Raw genomic sequence first — 22244 nt, forward strand, 5'->3', positions numbered from 1 at the left:
TATTTTAAATATTGCAAATAAAGTAATCTTTAAATATTATAATTTAGATAATGATTAGAGATTAAAATATATATTAGTGATAATGCAAAAAAACAAATAAAATTTAAGCAATTTTGATAGTTTAATTTTTAACGTTTAAAAAAATAAAATTAATGAATCTGAAGCAAAATAAAACAATTTAATTAATTATGTCTTTTTGCAATTTGATAAAAATATAGTACAATATCTATATTTGACAAATTTATCAATATATTCATTTGAATTGATTATTTATACACATTTGTACTTAGTTTTGATATACAGTATCTGTTTTTTGTAGACAATTTAATATGAATTACATAAATAAGATTTTATTATAAATAACTTATAATTGGTAAATATAGGCAATTATAGACAATTATAAATTATATAAAAAAAAAGTTTATTTAAAATATAAAATCTTAGTTAAAATTTATAATTTCCATTACTTTTTGTATGAATTGGGCAAACTTTTTCAACATTGATCACAATCTGTGATACAGTTATTACATTTATAGCGCTATTTTGTAGTCATTATATTGTTATACTCATCATATAATGGGATAGATATAGTTAAGTGCAAACACTTACCGATAACTTACCTGTTATTGTCATAACTGCTATTATATTCTGTTATTATACTAATATATTAACATTTTTTAAGAGTCAAACAACTAAAGTATTGTATAATTTATGTTTATTTCCGTAATTTTTAAGTTAAAAGTCAGTCATTTCTGTTAAATAAATAATTAAAATTAAAAAATATATATTTATGTGAAGTAATGGCAAATAGTTTGAAAACAAGTAGTGATATCTAACGTATAATTCAATGGAAATAAATTGAAAACACATTTATATTGCACTTTGTTTTAGATTATCTTCAATTTGAATGAAGTGTCGATAAGTGACAAACATTTAACACTAAAAGTATACCAAAGACTAAGTGCTAACAGTTGTCAACAACTTTTCATTCAAAACCTATTGATTACTGTTTTGGTGACAAAATCCAAGAACCAAGACATGACTCAAACTGAATCAGAGTTTCGACTGAAGATTGGTATCATTGGTGGCACCGGTTTGGACAGGGATTCGTCGATTATCAAAGATCTCAAACTAGTGTCAGTACCGACCACACCATATGGCGATCCCAGTGATAATGAGGTGATTACTGGAACCATTGAAGGAGTGGACATTGTGTTGATGGGTCGACACGGAAGCAAACATAATATCAATCCCTCAGATGTCAACTATAGGGCCAACTTATGGACATTGAAAGAGTTGGGCGTAACTATAGTTTTGGTGACCACCGCTTGCGGCTCTCTTAAGTTGGAAGTAAGTCCCGGTGATTTTGCAATTCTAGACCAATATATCGACCGCACATGTCTTCGGGGGCGTACTTTCCATAAAGTATCGCACATTCCTCAGGGAAAACCATTTCACCCCAAACTTCAACAAATACTGGAAGAAAGTATCGCTCAATTGGGATATAAATTCCACCCGAAAGTGACGACCGTAACCATCGAAGGCCCGCGTTTTTCAACTCTGGCTGAATCGCGACTTTACAAGAGTTGGGGCGCAGATATCGTCAACATGACTACCGTTCCTGAGGCACAATTAGCCGCTGAATTAGGACTTATCTACGGAGCCCTAGCATTGGTAACTGATTACGATTGTTGGCACGAATCGGACGACGAGTCGGTCAGCGTTGACCTCGTAATGAACCGATTGAAGGAATTGTCTGAAAGAGCTAAAAATGTATTGTCTTTGACTATCAAAAACATTTCGCAAAATGATTGGCAAACTATTTGGCACAAAAAACAAAGCGATTCCAAGCTAGCCGTTATGTACCACTAATTGGGATCTAATTTAGTGATAATTATTTTTAGTACAAACAGCTTGTATGACATTTTATAAGTGTATTAAATTTATTAGAACTAATTATTTTTAATACATTGTTTTAATTATATAAATTTATTATTAAATATTTTAAATTATCAATAGATTTAGTTTTCATAGTCAATAATTGTGTTTAAATTCAGTGCATTTTACAAATACATAAAATTATTACATTTATTAAAATAAATAGAAATTTTATTATTCATATATAAATAATAAATATTAATAAATGTAATAATTTTATGTATTTAGAGAATGTATAATAATTTGCAAAAATTGAAGAAAATGAAAATATTTTATTGTAAAATGATATTAATGTTAGTATAATATTTGATAACAACTTAAGTGATTAAAACAATTTGAACCCAAATAGAGAGTTATTTGAGAAGTGATTTATAATCTGAGGGTAATTGAAATCAAATGATTTGATTATAACTTAACTTTTTATAAAACATTGATAGCATTGTAACCTTCAATCAATCAATTAAATAAATAAATCATTATTTATATATTAAAAAAAACTTTAAATCTTTGTTTTTTAATTGAATGCAATATTTGTTTAAAATGAGATAATTTGCAAATCAATGAATCATTTGATATCAAACCACGAGATGTCGTTAAATGGTTGTCGAGAGACATGTGTTTGAAGTGAAGACACAAAAACATTGACTCATATTTGTTGTGATCTTAAGCTTTATGATTGACCTCTTGTTGGACATCTTGTTGGACATCATCGACAGTTTAAAGATCTTAACAATCATTTTTTAGTCAACAATGTTTAGGTTGCAGTCAATGAGCGCCACGAAGAATGTCGACTTAGAAGAGGAAAGAAGAAAAGCCCGACAAGAAGTGAGTCGAGAGATCATGAAGTTTGCTGTTTTGGTGGTCGCCATCAAAGTCACACCAATACTGATCCAGAAGTTGTCTTAATTGGTCACATAATATGATACTAAACACAAGTCAATAGATATTATTGTAGTTTAATATATGAATTGTATTGAAATGACTCGACATTTATCATATGTATCGTTAAATTAAAGCTATTATTAATAATAAATATTTTTATGTCATATATTCATAAATAATTAATAGTATATTATTTAAATAAAATGTAAATTTGTTTTCATTTTGTAAATTAATTCAAATATAGATTATTTGTGTCAAAAAAAACTTAAAATAACTGACAAATAATGTGTAACTAAATGATAATATATTGCCAAACACTTGAGTCCATTACTGTATGTATGGAAAGTCTGTTTGATAAGGCCTTTGACCGACAGCTACCGGCGCTTATAACCTGTTTTTATTTAATTAACAAATTACTTAATTTATATATAAATTTATATATACTGTATATTCAATATTAGTATATTTTGTTAATTGATTATTTCTTATATAAATATATTTTCATAGAAACATATTATTAAAATATGAATTATATGAATGCCATGAAAATACAATTTTTTGAAATTATAACAAATTAACGATTTTTTTTAAATTAGACAAAAAATTAACAAACGATGGGATTATTGTTAAGATTACTTAGAAATTATTGCCATTTAATTAATGAATTTTTTTATTAACTAAAACTTTTTAAGACTAATTATAATAAACTAAAGTATTTAAAAATTATAAAACTTATAATAATATTCGTTAAATTTACAAAGTTAATCATATTTGGCAATTTTTGTCAATTTAACATAAAATTTTTAATTAAATATTTAAAAATATAATTATAAAATAAAAAATGTTAACTTTGCCAAATTAATAGGAAATATTTCAAAAATAATTATTTTTAATTTTATGGGTTAATTAAAATAAAATTTTACACATAAGCCTTATTTGATTAAACAATCGTATTTTATTATTTGATTATTTAATTACTTGTAGATTAATATGAAAAAAATGAATTAATTCGATAACATAAAAATGAATTATAATTTACATGTGAATAATGCTTATAAAAAACAATAAAATATTTGACATATAAGTAAAACTTTAGTTTTAAAATTATTTTTAAAAAATAAATTTTATTTAACATATTATATTTATTTTTAAAACTTTGGTCTAACTTTAAATCAAATATAGTTAACTGATTTTATTTTAACAAAATTTGTGACAATTTTTCCGAAATATATTTTTTAAATTATACAATAAAAATGAGATAAATCACAGATAACTATAGAAACTGAAAGCATAAATAATAACCACTAAATATATATTTAATAATAATTCATTTAAAGACAACAAGTGTATTATGATTGACGCAAAACATTTAAAATATTGTTTATAAAAAATAAAGAAATACTCTATAGTTAAGAAAATTTTACACTAATAAGTAATATAATCAATAAATATTTGTCATCAATTATTTTTTATAAATTATAAACATTTTTATCGTGATTTTATAGCCTATAAATTATATGACTTTTAAAAACATGTATTAAATTTCATTAATATTTACTATACAAATGTTTATGCTTTCAGTCGTATTATTATTCAGTATAATATAATAAATAATTATTAAACCCATTTCAATACAATAATTAATAATAGCCCGAAAAACGTAATAAAATTATAGGTTTATTATTTGTTTATTTTATTTATAAATATTTTGAACCTTTCTTTTGACATAACTTTCCATTTCATACGGATATGTAATGTAAATAGCTATTCATTGTTTATTAACAAAACGTATAAAAACATTAATATTTTGTTTAACTTTTTCTTTTAACGACTAGTAATTTAACAACAAAAACATGAAATAGTTTTTATACAAATATATATATATATTGAATAAACTCAAGAAAATATTAAAAAGATCACAGAAAATGATAAAAAATTAAATATAATAACCAAAAATATTAGTTAACATAAGAAATATATTGAATTAAATAACAAGAATACAACCATATGTGCAATGATATAATAATTGCAACCATAAAGTTAAATAAAGCGTTTAAAATGACACAAATTTTTTTGCTTAAAAACTTATGGTAGACTTGGTTTGCAAAAGTTTAAAGTAATTACTAAAATAAAACTATTTTCACAAAACACTGCTTCACCTCTCTCTCTCTCTCTCTCTCTCTCAACAGCTATTATTATTATTTCATAAATAAGTTGATTATCGTATAATAACTAACGATAATTATCTATAATTAATTGCAAACATTGAACCACTGTTTTAGGAAATGCAAAGTAAAGCTCATATTTACCTTTAATATTCATAAGTGTTATTCAAATAAAAAGATGAAATAAATTATAATTATTTATAATTGCAATATAAAAATTCATGAGCTCTTAAGTGTGTATTTTGATGACTTTGCATTCAATTAAACTAAATTTATAACATTTTCAATCTTAAATGGCTTAAATCAAAGCTAATATTAATGCATAAAATGTATTAAAAGTAAATATTCTTAAAATATATTATGCATAAACACGAGATAGGCGTTAAAACTAACTTTAAAGTTACAAAAGAGTGTAAATATATAATAAAGTGGTATTAATTTTAATTTGGATCAATGATTATGAGATTTGAGCCCTTGTTATCAATTAACTAATTCAAAACTATTGCAACAGTTTTAATAAATATTAAAAAATAGACGAAACACTATATTTCATTTGGATAGAGAATTAAGACCTTGAATTTCCTCAAACCCACTATCGAGTATACATTGCGGAGGCGTCTCATCAAATACCGACGGTTTGGCCAACTTTTCAAATTTTGCTAACTTTTGGTCTTTTTTCAACCTTTCCGTAATATTATTTCCTCTATTAAACATTTCGGTTAAATTACAGTTATTTGACAACAAATTATTTTCATTATTAGATGCATTTGTAGAACACGAGTTGAGGGTTGTATCCAATCTTTTGCAAACCGATGATGTCGTGCGAGTGGAACTGTTCATCGATATCGAACGATTCACTTTCGAATGACTAATACTCTTTCGATCATTTTGTACGCTATTTATATTTTTTGGCGATCGATTGGTTTTTATAGGCGTCTCATCAATACTAATGGCCGGAGACTTGAATCTAAAATGGTTGACATCTAAAGGCGAACAATTGTTGGACTCATTATAGCTTTCACTTAAATGAAAAGCCAATTCTTCATTCTTCATGGAAAGTCTTCGCTTTTCGCGCATCTCTTGTTCGTATAGTTCTTGGAGATCATGATGTTCTCGAGTCAATTGATTGTATTGATGTATTTTGCGATCCAATGTCACCTGTAATGTCTCCACTTGTTGTTGAAGACTACGAATAGTTTCCTTAGCGTATGGCAACTCATTGATCTTTTCTTGTGTTTCAATCATTTTTCTCTCTAATGTATGAATTTTCTCATTTTTCATATCCATAACCACTTTAAGTGATTCCACTTCTAATTCTAATTGTTTGCTTTTGTCAGTCAAATACTTAAATCTCTTATCCTTATCGGACATAATATTTGTTTCAATCTTTTTTAGTCTATTTTCGAGCGTTTCTTTTGTTTGCTTTGTTTGTGTCAATTCTTTATCTTTTTCCTCGATTTGTGACATTAATTGATCACAATTTTGCTCTATTTTTGTCAACTCTTTTCTAAACATTTCCTCCAAATTTTTTACATCTGAAGAATGAATTTCTTTGAGTTTCTTAACATTCAATTCGTGAGACACTTTCAGTTCATTCAAGTCGTGATAGTTTTTCTCTCTTTCTTTCATCATTTGATTAATTTGTTCCTCAAATATAATCTTCATATCATTTAATTCAGTATTTTTTGCAACTAATTTATCGATTAATATAAATAATAAACTATTTTAGAAGTTTGCGAAATGAAAAAAATAAATGTATTGATAGATAGATATATATACCGAGATTATCCTTAAGCTGTTCACACGTGAGATTTGCTTTATTGAGCGCTTGTTTTAGTTTTGGATTTTCAAAGGGTTCGTACTATTTATATAATAATATAATCAATCATTGAATCAATTTGCGATAATATCTCAAATGTAATTAAAATAATTTGTATTTCATTAGAAACCACAAACCTGTTCAATGAGATGTTGTATAACGACTGATAGAGAATCAAATGCAAGTCTTGTATAGTTCTGCTCTAATGTCAGAGATTTCAATTGTTTTGTTTTATTTTCACACAAATGACTTAATTTTTGCATCCGTTGTTTGTCATCGACTACCTGTGCGTTTCTAACATCTCTTTTGGACGTATTGTTAGTATTAGATGCGCTTATCTTAGTGCCTGTCATTCGCTTTGTCGCCACTGAYACAGATGTAGTAGTGATAGTAGTTTTCGTTTGATTTAATTTACGATTTGCTGTCTTCTTATCATTAGCTGATGAGACAAAACCTGATATTCAAAACAAAAATAATCATTTAATAAAAACATCAAAAACTAAGTCATTTATGATAACGTATTAATAAAATGCATAAATAAATAAGTTTTTAGTTGTTATTTATTTTATTAGTATTTAGATTTATGAGTCAATAAAATTAGTAAAAATAGGAAGACTATGAACCAAATTAATAATAAGTTTAAAATTATAAATTAAATGTCTTAATAACCTTGTAGTCGATATCATGAGGCACAGGTATATGCGGTTATTCAACTTTTTTTTAAATTAATGATAAATTTAACATTAATAAAATGTGAACAAACAAAATCAATAAAAAAAAGTGGAACACCCTTTCCAATAGATATTATAAAAAAATAAAAATATATTTAAAATTAAATACTAAGGACAGAAACATATGTTTAAAAGAGAAGTCGTTAATTATATTATATCGGAGCACAAGTAATATATATCATTGTTTTTAATATTGTTAGAGATTCGTACGTATTGTACCCAAAGCTCTGTTATATCGGGGTTTAGTAACAAAACTACGGGTGCGACTGGAGCTGTGATTTTGTACACAATTTTCAGCGAAATGCACTTTCTTTTGACTTTTATTAATCTGTTCCGATGTCTTAACAGAACTATTGTTGATTTGATTGTCTTCGAGACTTTCAGAGTCGCGACTTCTGAGTCTCAAAATTCCCTGAATCGGTGTCTTTGTATAAGAATTACATTTAATAATGTTTTCCTTATTAACAAAATCTTTGGCAATTGGCTCGTCGTCAACAAATGTAACCATAATTGGTCTCTCATTATCATTACTATTATTAGTAGCCGAAGGCATTACAGACACCATATTTGTGCCAAAATAAACTGTTTCTGATTCAGGCAATTGATTTTCTTTGACTTTTACTTTAACTAAATTATTTGTATTACAAGAACTGGTATGTATACTATCACTAATAGATGTATCGGAAGACACTAGTGATTCAATTTGCAAATTATTTGTATTGTTATTTATATTTTGTGTTAACTCTTTAGAAATGTTTGATTTTGAGATTAAATTGCAATTATTTGTTAAAATGTGTGAATCTGTTTGGTTGTCATTAATTATTGAATCACTCGATGGTGGTATTGTATGAATTACATTATCATCTAATTTTACACAATCAATTGGTTCAGTATTTTTATGATCACTTGACTCCAAAACCACATTTGTATGATTTGTATGATTGACACAAATACCGTTTGTTTGAATATCTTTTTTGGTAACAAAGTTTGTTTCATTTTTATCTGATTTAACTTTTTGCAATCCCTTAATATTATTGAAGTTGTTTTTTGGGTCAACAATTATTTTGGCGTTTAAAGTCAAATCCATATTTTCTATATTTAAAGACTTAACAAAACTATTATCCATTTCATCGCAAATATTATTCTTTTCACTCATTTTTCTATGAGTTTTACAATTGGTTTCCTCATTAATGACTGTTTGTTCATCTGTTTGTTGAAATAGCATAACATTGTTATTCAACACTTGTTTGTTATCATTATGTAGACCTCCATCTGTCACATCAATAGTTTGATAATCGACTTCATTAACTGATATTTTATTGGTTACTTCACTTATCACATCATCATTTGATATCTTATGAGAAATTGTTTCCGAAATTGATTTGGTTTGCAATCCATTATTATTACTATATAAGCCAACATCATATGAATTACGATTCATTGAAATATGTATTAAATTATTAGAATAGTTAATGAAAGGAATGCGATCTTTAGTAATAATATAACCCGAAGAAATCGGCAAATTGTTTGATCCATTCAATTGAAGCCACGATCGTCTTAATGAGCTCTTTGCCAAAAGACTGTTAGCCCGTCTGCGACGTCGTGTGTCGGCTTCAAAACCAATTTTTTCGCGACCAGAATATATAGAATCACGCGATCCATAGTTTGACTTATGTTTTATAATGGATGACGAAATAATTGAAGCACTGGTAGTATTGGACAGTTCGCTAAAATTACTGACACAGTCATCACTAGTAATGTCCGATATATTCTTGTCTTTAATCCGAAACAAACCAAATAAAGTTGAAATACGAGCTTTTGATTTGTCACTTCTTTTCGAAGTAATTGAAGCGGAAGAAGGCGAAGGACTATCGCACGCGCGAACACGCATTGAATCAGTGGTGGTATCGTCACAACTATTGGTTATATTCATCGATGTATTATTATTATCATTGAGATCAATAAATGCAGTCTTGTGGTCGTTGTCACTGTTGTCGATATTTTCATTATTGTAAACTGAAATAACATCAGTTTCGGGAACAGTGACCAGTGGTCGCACACCGTCTAAATTTCGGTGCCATTTAACTTTCATATTGATTATTATCAATAAAACGTTGTGTTGTATTAAATATTTATTACTGTAATATCTATTTGCATTCACACATTGTTTAACCAATAATTGTAAAATATTGTATAATTTACTATTTATTCAATGAATTCACAATAATATTCGTAACATTATATACAGTATATAAAACTATCTCTCATCAACAAAATCAAGGATTTTTTGAATTGACGATAAAAAACAGTACATTTAATTTATTAATAATAAATATGCATTTTTTCACTTTTACATTATTGACTTAATCCAATCAGAAAATTTTATAAATTTATGACAACACAACATTACTATAATTTATAATATATATAATTTTGTATTATATAGACAAATAGTAGATGTGATATTTGCCGTCTCATATGATTTTTAAAACTATTATATATTATTTTGTGACGAAGCAATTCATAAACTTTTTTCACTTTTAAACACTATAGATAATAATATTATATAAATAATTAACAATTAGATATAAACTAAATTAAACACGAATTTAATAAATCATATCAAATACAAGTACAAAAATAATAATATAATTTATATATACAGTATATATATATATATATATATATATATTAGTGCTATTAATAGTTATATAAAGTGCGAGTCACAAAAATTTTGACACAAATTGCGGTGAATATTAAACTATCAAATCGATAAATGAGGAAAATATATAATTGCTATTAAATACATATACTGTATATTAATAATTGCATAAAAAGTAACACAAGTAATGCTTTTGCGTCAAACACTCTCAATATGTTTACTGCTATTGCGGTAAATATGATATACAATATTCATAGAAATATAAGACACCAAACAAATTGTTAATCAACAGTGAGTTCCCATTTATGGCTAAAGATGTTAATTCAAAGACAAACAACTCATAAGATATATATGTACTTAATTTGTTGACATTACAAAACCAATGCTAAACTTTGCATATTTCACAACATATGGTATTAAAACATTTGAAAATAATGCAAATATGAATTAGATTTAGTTCACAGGTATAGTTCAGGTATAGTCCATACCAAACGAGTACATCAAAACATTTTATAATTTAAATCAATTGCTTCTCATTTAAAATTCAACACCAAATATCATATGATTATATGATTGCTTTAACACAAACAACATCACAACATAAACACATTTTCATTGACCGCATAATTAAGTCAATGCTAAAGCTTTTCTCAAACATTTATCTTTAAAAAAAGTGTAATTCAAACAAATTCAAGTCAAGAGTTGCTTTTAAGGAGTGGATATATATATATATACTGTATAATAGYCAATATAGCTTATAATGGGATGTGTAAGCAAAGTGTTATGAAATCTTGTGGTAGACTTCAGTGGCTGAAGAAGCGATACTTTCTTCTAAAATAAGCATTTCTTAAGAGCTCACGATATGTCTTAAGCATGAAATCAACGCTATATATACTGCATTTCACGCTTGCATTATATTATATATTTTATATATAGAAGTGAACAATAGTTGAATACAAATAAATTGAAACAACTGTTAAACAATTCATAAATGGGAGGAACTATTCATAAATTAGTTGACTTTCAGCTCATTTAGTGTCTATGGCTTTGATAGCGAGACAAATGAGACACTGGTTCGCACACATGTCTGTTCATGTGTTGGTTATGTAATACATATGGATATGTTGTTTGTTGAGCACAGGTAAGCACTGAATGTAGCGCTCTATAGATTGCTATGACTACTGCTATACAGCGACCCGACTCAAGACTTCCTGCTTTTCTGAGAGTGGTTTACACGACTCTGCAGTTCATAACTACTTCACACCAATTGAGTAGTAGTCCGATAGTCAACAACACATAACAAACACATCGATGCAAGTGTTGGCTTCAAAAAAGTGATTATCAAATCAAATCATTATTGATATATAAATGCTTGCAATTTATTTATAATAAGCAATCCTTTCGTTAGTTAACTCGAGGCTATTTGTGATTAAAATAATTGTTTACATTAAACACTAAAAACTAACAAACTTTAAACTATATTACGGTATAATATATTATATTTATAGTACCGTATGTTTACATTATTACACAGTGTAAATTATATACCGCAAAAAGTAAAACTTTAATTACTCGAAAAGTATTATAGATGTTTAAACTAATCAAAGATAGAAATATTAAGGGATAATTGCGGTTTGTGAAAATAATTTTTTTAAAATTTTAACTTACTAAACAATAAAGTTACAGATTTTATTGTTTACATGTGAATTGCAGTTTTTTTTAAAAATCGATTTTTAATTAAATCTGACTATGCTAAAATTTTAAATATTGTTACTCTTAATTTCTTATAGTGAGTAAAGTGTAATAAAATTATTTTTTAAAACTATAAATAAGTAACAAAAAGTCCATAAATTATGTCAATTTTTCCATTTTTGACTACATTTTTTAAATGAATAGTTTTATTTATTATTGTTTAATAAGATAAAAAATTTTAAAAATTATTTTCATAAACCGCAACTATCCCTTAATATTTTTATCTTTGATTGATTTAAATATCTATAATACTTTTCGAGTAATTAAAGTTTTACTTTTTGCGGTATATAATTTACACCGTGTATCTAATAGTATCGTTTTGAATGATTGTTTCCAAAAAACCAGTCTTTAATAACTAAGTCTTAGATTAAATAGTTTTTTATTTAAAGATATATTTATTTTTAAAACTAGATTCAATCCTATTTGACATACTATCAAATAAATTATTAATACACTACTCAATAGACTAAATATATGATTATTATTAATTAAGATTTCTATAGATTACTAAATTTTACATTTTTATATTATGAATATGAGTGGCAAAAAAAGTCTTAAAATACAACTGTTATAATAATAAGCAGTTTTAAAAAGAAATCCTTTTAATAATAGCATTAAATTGTCTTCAAAAACGATTAAAATAAAACTTAATTGTAGTCTTAAATAAAACAATAWGTAAAATAAAAGTTTAGCTCTTGTTATGGATTTTAAAAAACTTAGGGAACGGACAGACCAGTCATATAAGTGAAGGATTCGCTTCAATGCATGAATGCGTCGATATTTTTATTAATTTTTAGACAAAAATAATTTTTGTTTTTCTATAATAATAATGAGCCGTCAATACTGGTATCTGAGAGACTGTTCATTGAATGGCAAATAGTTATAATAGTGGTGTCGATGAGGAAGAATACAAATACTCGATAAAAACATTGGGATCTTATTAACCATTTTTCAGTCAACACGGCTTTAATATTGAAAGTAAAGTTYCAATTGTGTTCACYTGTTTTATTATATCAATGGGATTTACGGATCGCTGGTTATTAAGTTTTAAGACTAAAAAATTAATTATATTTATAAAAATATAATTTCATTAAATAAATAATGTAAATCGATTTGATTTGTTCACTATTAAATCATAACCTTAGAGAGACAAAAGCAAATAATAGCTATTTTAAGCACTTAACTTGTATTATCTTTTTTTTATTATTCAATTTAAAGTCATTGGCCAAATGTTAATGAAAATTAAATTATATTTATGTGTATTATATAAAAACAATTTATGTCTGATATTATTATAGAGGAATACATGCTATAGATATTAAAGAGAGAATCCTGTTTTAGCACATCTATAGTCAATTGAATAGTAAACCACTAATAATAATAATAGTCGGCTTAAAATGCATTACCATAGCAGGTGTGAAGCACACTATGGCAGTAAACGTGCAAAACTCATATACTATACATTGTATACAATAATACCTTATATTTCTTACTATTTCTTTACTGTAAAACATCTTATCAGACAATAATAAAAAAAAGTATTTTACGCTTTGATAACTCGTAGTAAAATAATGCTATTTGTGTTGACCCATACATATACTACAGTATATACAGTATTAATGAAATATTATATTCAAAATATATGTATTCAAAAATACAAAGCTTTCTTTAATTTGACTCTCAAACACTAAATTTTACTAAAAATATATAATAATTATAGAAAACAATAAAAATGCAAACTAGAAGACACCACACGATATAATAAATKTAGTGTAGGTGTAAGTGTGTTATTAAAAGAGTTGCCATCAATTTTATAAAAAAATATTTCAATTCAACTCAAATGAGCTGCTATTATAATTTTTGACAACAATTTTTTTCAAAATAATTAATTGGAAAAATTCAAATACAAGGACACGGATCGGGTTCACAACACAACACAAATCAATTGAAAGAGAATTTTCAATGTGTTTTCCCTATGAGACTAATATATAAAAATATTTGGAAAATTCAACAAAATATTTGTGTGAATTTGTACACATTTATTAAGCACAAGGCAGTCATCGGTGCGTAACCAACAATGTTATCATAAGTCAAAGTTGTTGTCCTCTCTTTCTTTCTAATTTATATACAGTATATATATATATATAATTAAATCGATTATAAAGACATACAAAGGGATTGTATAACTCTAAGTAATTTTCAAAGCTTAAGGAAATTGCATTTACACAGTGCATGTCGTAAATATCATASAAAGTTATGAATGCAAAGATAGCGTTACAATAATACATTTATGTTATTATATGACAAATATTAATATAATGGTAAAAACAAATTTGAAAATAAGAAAAATTATATAAATGTAGATTAAGTTAAATGTAAAACCGACTATAAAATGTATTTATAGTATAGAGTAACACAATTATAAAAAATAATTGTTTAGGTCATTAAATACCGGTTAAGAGTTAATTAGTCTATTATTTTATACATCAAATTAGAAAAACATTAAATTATATTTTTTTAATATGATATGTATAATAAAAATAAATAGAAATATAAATTAAAACAAGCGTTAGTTTGACATTTTATTGCTTAATAGTAAATTTTTATACTAAATGATATGAATTCAATGATAAAAAATATGCAAATAAATTGTTTAAATAATAACTAAACTAAAATAATTCATATAATAATATATAACTAAAATGATTAATAATAGCATACCTTTGTTATCCTTTCTAATAGTTTGTGATCCACTCTTGCTTTCCGTCCGATCTATTATTTGTTGTGACGCCTGTGTAGACATAGGTGTCACAGGTATTGATGGTTTCGATGTGGGCACTGGTTGTTGACTCCGGCTTCCGGAGCCAACACTCGCACTGAAGTCACGTACAAATGTTTTACTTTTGGGTATATTTACTAAATACAAACACAATTAAGAATATTAATTAATTGATTAATTCAAACACATGTGCCTATAATAATAATATCACTACAAATCTATCAAACCAAACATACCTTTACTGTTATTTAAACTGTTAGCTGTCGATGAAATGGCATTTGATTTAATAGATACATTAGAAAGGCTTAAATGACTAGAATTTGAAGAAACTAATTGTTCATCTGATGGACTGATTTTAGACAAAGACTCGTTTGGGACGGGTTTTCTGTTAGTGTTGATCTTGCCTTTTATAATAGTGTTGTTGGGAACAGAGGTCTTAGACTTTTCTATTTTATTCATCACAGCATCCCAACGGCCCGGAGTCTTGAATCTCTTGGGAACGGGAGCTTTACCAGAGGGTGATGCAGCTCTTTGCACCTTTTCTGGTAATACAGCTTTTGTATTAAGAGACATGGGTCTAACTGGACACGACTTCACTGGTTTCAAACTTTTATTATCATTTATTAAATTGTTTGCTATTTTCATAGGGATATCACTCATTGGTGACAATGGTTTTATTGAAATGTTATTAGCATTTAAGTCATTATTATTTAGTGCACTGTTTTTAGACACCTCGTCGTTCATAGGAATGTTAGTCTCACTTATATTATTATCATTGCTTTCAATACTCATATTATTGCTTTCATTATCTGTTTGTGATCTAAGAGTCATACTATTATCAAGAGTTAGTGACTCTAACTCTTCGACCATTTCTTGTGGACCAATTTGTTCGTCAATTTCTATAATATTGTTATTATAATTTGAGGCCAAAACAACTGTAATGTTTGAGTCACTAATATTGTTGATTGTCATATCTGAATCATATTCTTGAATGGTTGGTATACCAGATTGTGAGTCGTCATCGTCTTCATTGATCTCAATATTATTGATATTATTTTCTGGAAATAATTGCGAATCAATGGATAAAAACGGAATGTTTTGACCRAACGTATCTAATGGTGATATCGGTGATAATATATTCGGCAAAAGACCCAATGATGCCGTACTGCTCTCATCGATAGACATTTCCATCAAATTGAGATCTGAGTTATCTTTGGTTAAATAATTCTTCATATTATCGGTATAGTTGTCGTCCAACTGTTCATAACTGAATGCCTTTTGTGAATCGCAATCATTGGAAAAGACATTAATCATAGATTGTTGTCCATTGTTTTGACTCTGAATCTCATCCAAACTCAATGATTTACATAAAGTCTTTATGTTTTCATTCATTTGACAATTGCTATCATTTTTTGTGCCATTATTTCTATCCACACTTTTTTTGTCTAAAAAATAATCAAATAATTTTGTTAATTAATGTCAATAATACACTAATTATACAAATAGATGATAATTATTATGTGATAATCTAAAAAATACGGCTAATCCGGAGTTTACGCACATTAAAAAAAATTGATTTTTTTCAACAGATAATTGTTAATTATGATCTAAAAAACATATATCCATCAAAATTATTGCGCGGAAACACCTAAAACCTAACTAAAATCTAATCTAAATACCTGAGCTCTCATAACATAATTCTACACTAATTATAAATAAAATAATATTAAACAAACATAAAGCGCGTGAATATAATTAACATTTATAACATTGATAATAAAATAGTATTATTGTCATTTCTTTAAAATACTTTTAAAAACACTAGTTGTCCACGCGGAACATATAACCATCTAATTTTATAGAATTTATAAATTAATTGAACCACAATAATAATGATTTTAAAACATAAATCGAATATATGAATGTTATTTAACGTGACAAACACTGATTCCGTAACCCAAGTACTGTATAGATTAGGTTAGGTTACCATTGAAAATTAGGTTAGGTTGCGCTTCGAACACCAGGTTAGGTAACGCGACAAACACTGATTCCGTAACCCAAGTACTGTATAGATTAGGTTAGGTTACCATTGAAAATTAGGTTAGGTTGCGCTTCGAACACCAGGTTAGGTAACGCGACAAACTGATTCCGTAACCCAAGTACTGTATAGATTAGGTTAGGTTACCATTGAAAATTAGGTTAGGTTGCGCTTCGAACACCAGGTTAGGTAACGCGACAAACACTGATTCCGTAACCCAAGTACTGTATAGATTAGGTTAGGTTACCATTGAAAATTAGGTTAGGTTGCGCTTCGAACACCAGGTTAGGTAACGCGACAAACACTGATTCCGTAACCCAAGTACTGTATAAATTAGGTTAGGTTACCATTGAAAATTAGGTTAGGTTGCGCTTCGAACACCAGGTTAGGTAACGCGACAAACACTGATTCCGTAACCCAAGTACTGTATAAATTAGGTTAGGTTACCATTGAAAATTAGGTTAGGTTGCGGATCGTACACCAGGTTAGGTAACCATTGAATAGGTTACCATTGAAAATTAGGTTAGGTTACCATTGAAAATTAGGTTAGGTTACCATTGAAAATTAGGTTAGGTTACTGATCGAACACAGGATAGGTAACGCGACAAACACTGATTCGGTAACCCTAGTACTGTATAGATTAGGTTAGGTTAGGTTCAAAATTGAAATAACATTGCTTTAAATTAAAATTGAAAATATATCAATAATTTTTTGGGTTTGTATTAAAATATTGTTTTTGGGGAAATGTGACAGACATACAAAAATCCAGATTATTATCTTAAAGTATTATCTTGATAGTCATTGACAACAATATTATTTTATTAGTTATTATAAATGTTTATATAGATCTCGCGCTTTACAATTGATTAATATTAACTTTTTTATAATTAGTGTATAATTATGTTATGAGAGCTCAGGTATTTAAATTAGATTTTAGTTGGGATTTAGGTGTTTCCGCGCAATAATTTTGATGGATATATGTTTATTAGGTACTAATTAACTAATTTCTGTTAAAAAAAATCAATTTTTTCTAATGTGCGTAAACTCCGTATAGGCCAAAAATACAATAAATGTGTGAATATCTTACATGTGATGACATCTGGTCTACAAAAGACTACTTTAGAGTTAATCAATTCGTTATTATTATTAATAATAAGATTATTATTATTATTATTAAGTGTTTTGTTTGTGCGACCGATGGTTGAATCGATACTTCTTCGAGTGTCACCAGAAATGCGTCCAACACTTGAAACAGTGGTAGCATTTGGTCCGACACTCATCCGCGGCAATCGAGACTTGGAGTACTTGTTATCCATCGATCCAAATGTCTTAAGCGGTCATCAGTTGTCACTCAAAATGACATTCAAAGTGTCACTAATAGATCACTGAATTTGAGTCAAAAAGTGATTTCATTGTTATTATTGTTATTATTATTAATACATTGAAAACAATTGAGTCAATGAATGGGTCACTAATTGGTTAAAAACAATGTAAACGTACGACTAATGCATTAATTGTATAATCAGTTAATTGTTTGACTGTTTTAAACGTCAATAACATATCATTAGTTTCTCTCTCTCTTTCAATACATTCACTCAATACTAACACTGTTTTCAGTTATAATAATATGGAAGTGATTTTGCGGGAAATCACTGTTAAGTCTTATAAATGTCTTAACATATCAAACAAAATTCTGGTCCTTTTATTCCAATGAAAAATATTGCTTAATTACAGACATTGTTTGGTAGATAAAAGTACTGAATAGTCGATCGCATAAATACTAAAATTATGTTTAGTTGAGTTTGTCTTCAATTGATTTAAATTATAGTTTTAAACACAAACACTGTTACGACTATTGAGGGCTCAGTTGTGTGCAGTGTTTGGGGGAAAACAATATATGATTTACTGAAAACAAATATATTGTGTTAACTATATTGACAATCAAACAAAACACTATTTTTTGATGATTATACCAATTATTAGGTCAAACCAATGCTCAGCTATTATAACAATATTGTAATGAATGTCAAGTAATTTAGTTAAACATTCATTTGATTTTAATATTTAATTTATTATATAATTTATAACATAATATCATATAATTTATATGAATTACTTACAAATTACTGATATTAGAGTTGATAAGTGAGAGACAAAAGCTTAAGTTTATTACATATCATATGATTACACAAAAAACATATAATCAAGTCTTAAAAAGTCTAAAATCCATTTATAAATAATATTAAGTATTATAAAACTTAAGCACTTTATCACAATAAACCAAATAAAAGCTTATATATTCATAAAACTTATTTATCATTGACGTGATATGAGATGATAAAATAATAATAATAATAATAATTTGAAAAAATATAAAAAAGCACTATAAAAATGAGTTTTTGTTAAATAACACATACAAACAAACAATATGTTATTATTATACTGTATTGTATAACATGTTTTAAAAATATATGAAAAGTTCCGCTTCTTGTTTAGCACACAAATATTAAATATTATTTAATATAAATACTGTATATCTTATGAATATATATGATAGGAGTGGTTCCTTACAAGTCTGTGATAGTGTTTATTATATTATAGTTGAAAAACTTATTGATAAAGTTATTATAAGACTGGATCAGGTATTAAATGACCAAAAAGTGTTATTATTATTATTATTATTAGTATTAATACTGTATTATTAGTATTATAAGTTGTGTTGCGATGTTTGTCGAGTCAATTGTTTAGTGACCTTAAAGTTTTTAGAGAGAGAGAGAAGACTTATAATCTAATAATAACAACAGTTATAATAACATAACAGATATAATAACCCGAAGCGAAGCCAAAACTTTTTATATATAACTTTTTGTGTCAGTATTTTAGGGAACAACTAATTTCTTGTTTTGCTTTTACACCCAGACTTATATCTCATATAAATTTAGACACAGAGACTATAATACCTGTTAAAGTGTATATCATATATAAATTTATATATAGATACAGTAATATATATATATATTTATTTAGCTCTGTTGTATCATAAGATTTTATTTGATTTGATAAAATACATAATAAATTTATACAACAAATTAGAGACTACTTTTGAAGTCACGAACTCTCGAATATGTTATCAATGATATTCAGTTAACGTTTTATCTAACTTACCCATTGAGATGACCATCAAATATTGAAATATTCAATAAACTATTGTTTAATGGTTTAGAGTTGTAAAATATAATGATTTTATTTTAATAGAAAAACACTTAACATTGAAAATATTTTAATGATTTCAAATTACAAATAACATAAAGATAAATACTGTATATTTTATATTTGGACACAACATAAGCCACTTTTTAAGTTAACTAAAAAACTTCTAATTTTTATTTAATTAATTTTATGTAGAAATGTCTTGAGAGAGATGTCTGTCAGCTGACAATTATGGGACAAGAGTTCAATTACTTGTTGTCTTTCATAATAAAATTTATTTTTAAAATAAGTAATTTATTTATTTGTATTAATAATATTAGTGAAATCACTTAGAGGTATAATAAACATAAATTAAAAGAATGTAAAACATAAATTGCATTTAAACATCTCATTAAAAATTAATAAGTATTAAGAGTGAAAAAATTAATTTAAACAAATTATTACCAATAATTATATACTCATTTAATATGTAAAACCAATAAATCTAAAGTAATTTTTAATTGATGTTTTATCAATCAATGAACTTAAAAATCAATAATAATTTTAATAATAATAAAACAAAGTAATCAAGAATAACAGTACTAATATTTTGACTTTATATTTATATATAAAAACAAAACTTAATATAAATCTTATAAGTATTTTGTTGTATTTTAAAATTAATATAACCTAAAATATCACATAATATAAAACATAATTTTTTTTATATACTGTATATCATCAATAAAACAAAAATATTTTAACTATCTTGCATATTATATCTAAATTACAATAATTTCAATTATTTTAAAAACAAAATCAATGTATAACTAAAATATATTTTATTTTATTAATATTAATGAATCTCTCTCTCTCTCTCTCTCTCTCTCTCTCTCTCTCTCTCTCTCTCTCTCTCTCTTCTAAAATAAAATGATTGATTTTACTAGCATTTAGAGCACGACAAAAACAAAACATTTATGCAGTAAATTAATATAAATCATTATTGATAACTTAACAAATAAGTTAAATCTAAAATAAATAATTTAAATTTATAGAGCTGTGTATTATTTTTCATGTATTCATAGTAACAAAAAATAATAACTTGTTTATAAATATAGAATTTTTATGAAAACAAAAAGCTTACCTAAATTTGAAAAATATTTGTAATATTTGTTTTTATTATTTTAATTAAATAAATTTCATTTATCCATTAAAAATACTATCAATATAACATGCAATTAAATGTCAATTAAGACACTATATTTATTTCTCACTATAAATTTTATGATAATATATAAATAATAATAAAAGAATGTAACTAATAATAGTTTTATTTTAAAATGCAAATAAAAATTTTACACACAATTTATACATAAATGTTAACTTAAATATGATTAAAAAAAATCATTGGCATAGTTTATAGTTATAATTTTTTACATTCATATTGTTATTTTATAAAACAATTGTTAGAATTTATATTTTAGTAATAAAGTAGTAGTAGTAGTATTACTAAAGCAAATTTAGTTGATATCATCATTTTATGACTTTTTATGTTATATATTAATTTATTGTTTATATAATGCATCTATAGTTTTATTTATTTATTAAAAAACACATTGTTTTATACAATAAAACACAGTAACTTAAAATTATGAGTGTATTATGTGTTTATTTATTTAAATTTTTAACCCATTTCAAGATATCTGAAATATAATATTAAATACTTATTATATTATAATATTAAATATTAATTTTACTAAATATATTTTACTTTTTTCAAATTTAGTCTATATATACTAAATAAATATAAATGTTTAAAATTATGTTAATACATATTAATTAATTCTTTAAAAACCATATTTGTTTTTACAGTATTAATAACAAGTTTGCAAACAAAATAGTCAATTAATTTTGAATATACAGTAAATTATAAATAATATTCAATTTGAAAATATAAGCAATAAATGCAATTAATTTAAAGATTACACAAAATATGAAATGTTAGCCAACGAAAACATATTATTTTTCTATAATATATACTAAAAATAAGCAATTCATGTATAAATAATTGATTTTTGCATTACATGTGTATGTCATTGAAATTATGTGTTTCTTAATAAATAAAAAATAAACTTCATTTGTACATATGGTTTGTCAGATAAATATTAGCCATTTATCAATTAGTAATACAAAACTTATTATTATATTATTATTTTAATGATAATTAATTTTTTGTTAAAAAATAAATATAAAATAATAAATATATTATTTATATACACATTTAACAAA

The 22244-nt window shown here is 25.6% G+C and overlaps 2 protein-coding genes across 2 annotated transcripts; one reads left to right on the forward strand and one right to left on the reverse strand.

Moving 5' to 3' along the window:
- The first annotated feature begins 853 nt into the window (after positions 1 to 853).
- Positions 854 to 2009, forward strand: LOC128965904 (S-methyl-5'-thioadenosine phosphorylase-like). Its single transcript, XM_054312718.1, has one exon. It carries the CDS (start codon positions 1039 to 1041, stop codon positions 1870 to 1872), a length of 834 nt encoding a protein of 277 aa, XP_054168693.1. The 5' UTR covers positions 854 to 1038; the 3' UTR covers positions 1873 to 2009.
- Positions 2010 to 4803: 2794 nt separating this feature from the next.
- Positions 4804 to 18602, reverse strand: LOC128961492 (putative uncharacterized protein DDB_G0277255). Its single transcript, XM_054307776.1, has 6 exons — positions 17854 to 18602; positions 14965 to 16173; positions 14671 to 14865; positions 6942 to 7258; positions 6765 to 6846; positions 4804 to 6676 (listed from the first exon to the last, which is right to left on the reverse strand). The coding sequence occupies exons 1-6, from the start codon at positions 18080 to 18082 to the stop codon at positions 5535 to 5537; spliced, it is 3174 nt and encodes a 1057-aa protein (XP_054163751.1). The 5' UTR covers positions 18083 to 18602; the 3' UTR covers positions 4804 to 5534.
- Positions 18603 to 22244: the final 3642 nt, after the last annotated feature.

Source organism: Oppia nitens, unplaced genomic scaffold (assembly GCF_028296485.1).
Source record: "Oppia nitens isolate AA-2021 unplaced genomic scaffold, nextdenovo-longstitch-racon4-pilon3 scaffold10_pilon_pilon_pilon, whole genome shotgun sequence".
NCBI lineage: Eukaryota > Metazoa > Arthropoda > Arachnida > Sarcoptiformes > Oppiidae > Oppia > Oppia nitens.

What these genes read in the sequence shown, in the direction of transcription:
- LOC128965904 (XM_054312718.1), top strand. Translation starts at nt 1,039, where the DNA reads ATGACTCAAACTGAATCAGAGTTTCGACTGAAGATTGGTATCATTGGT.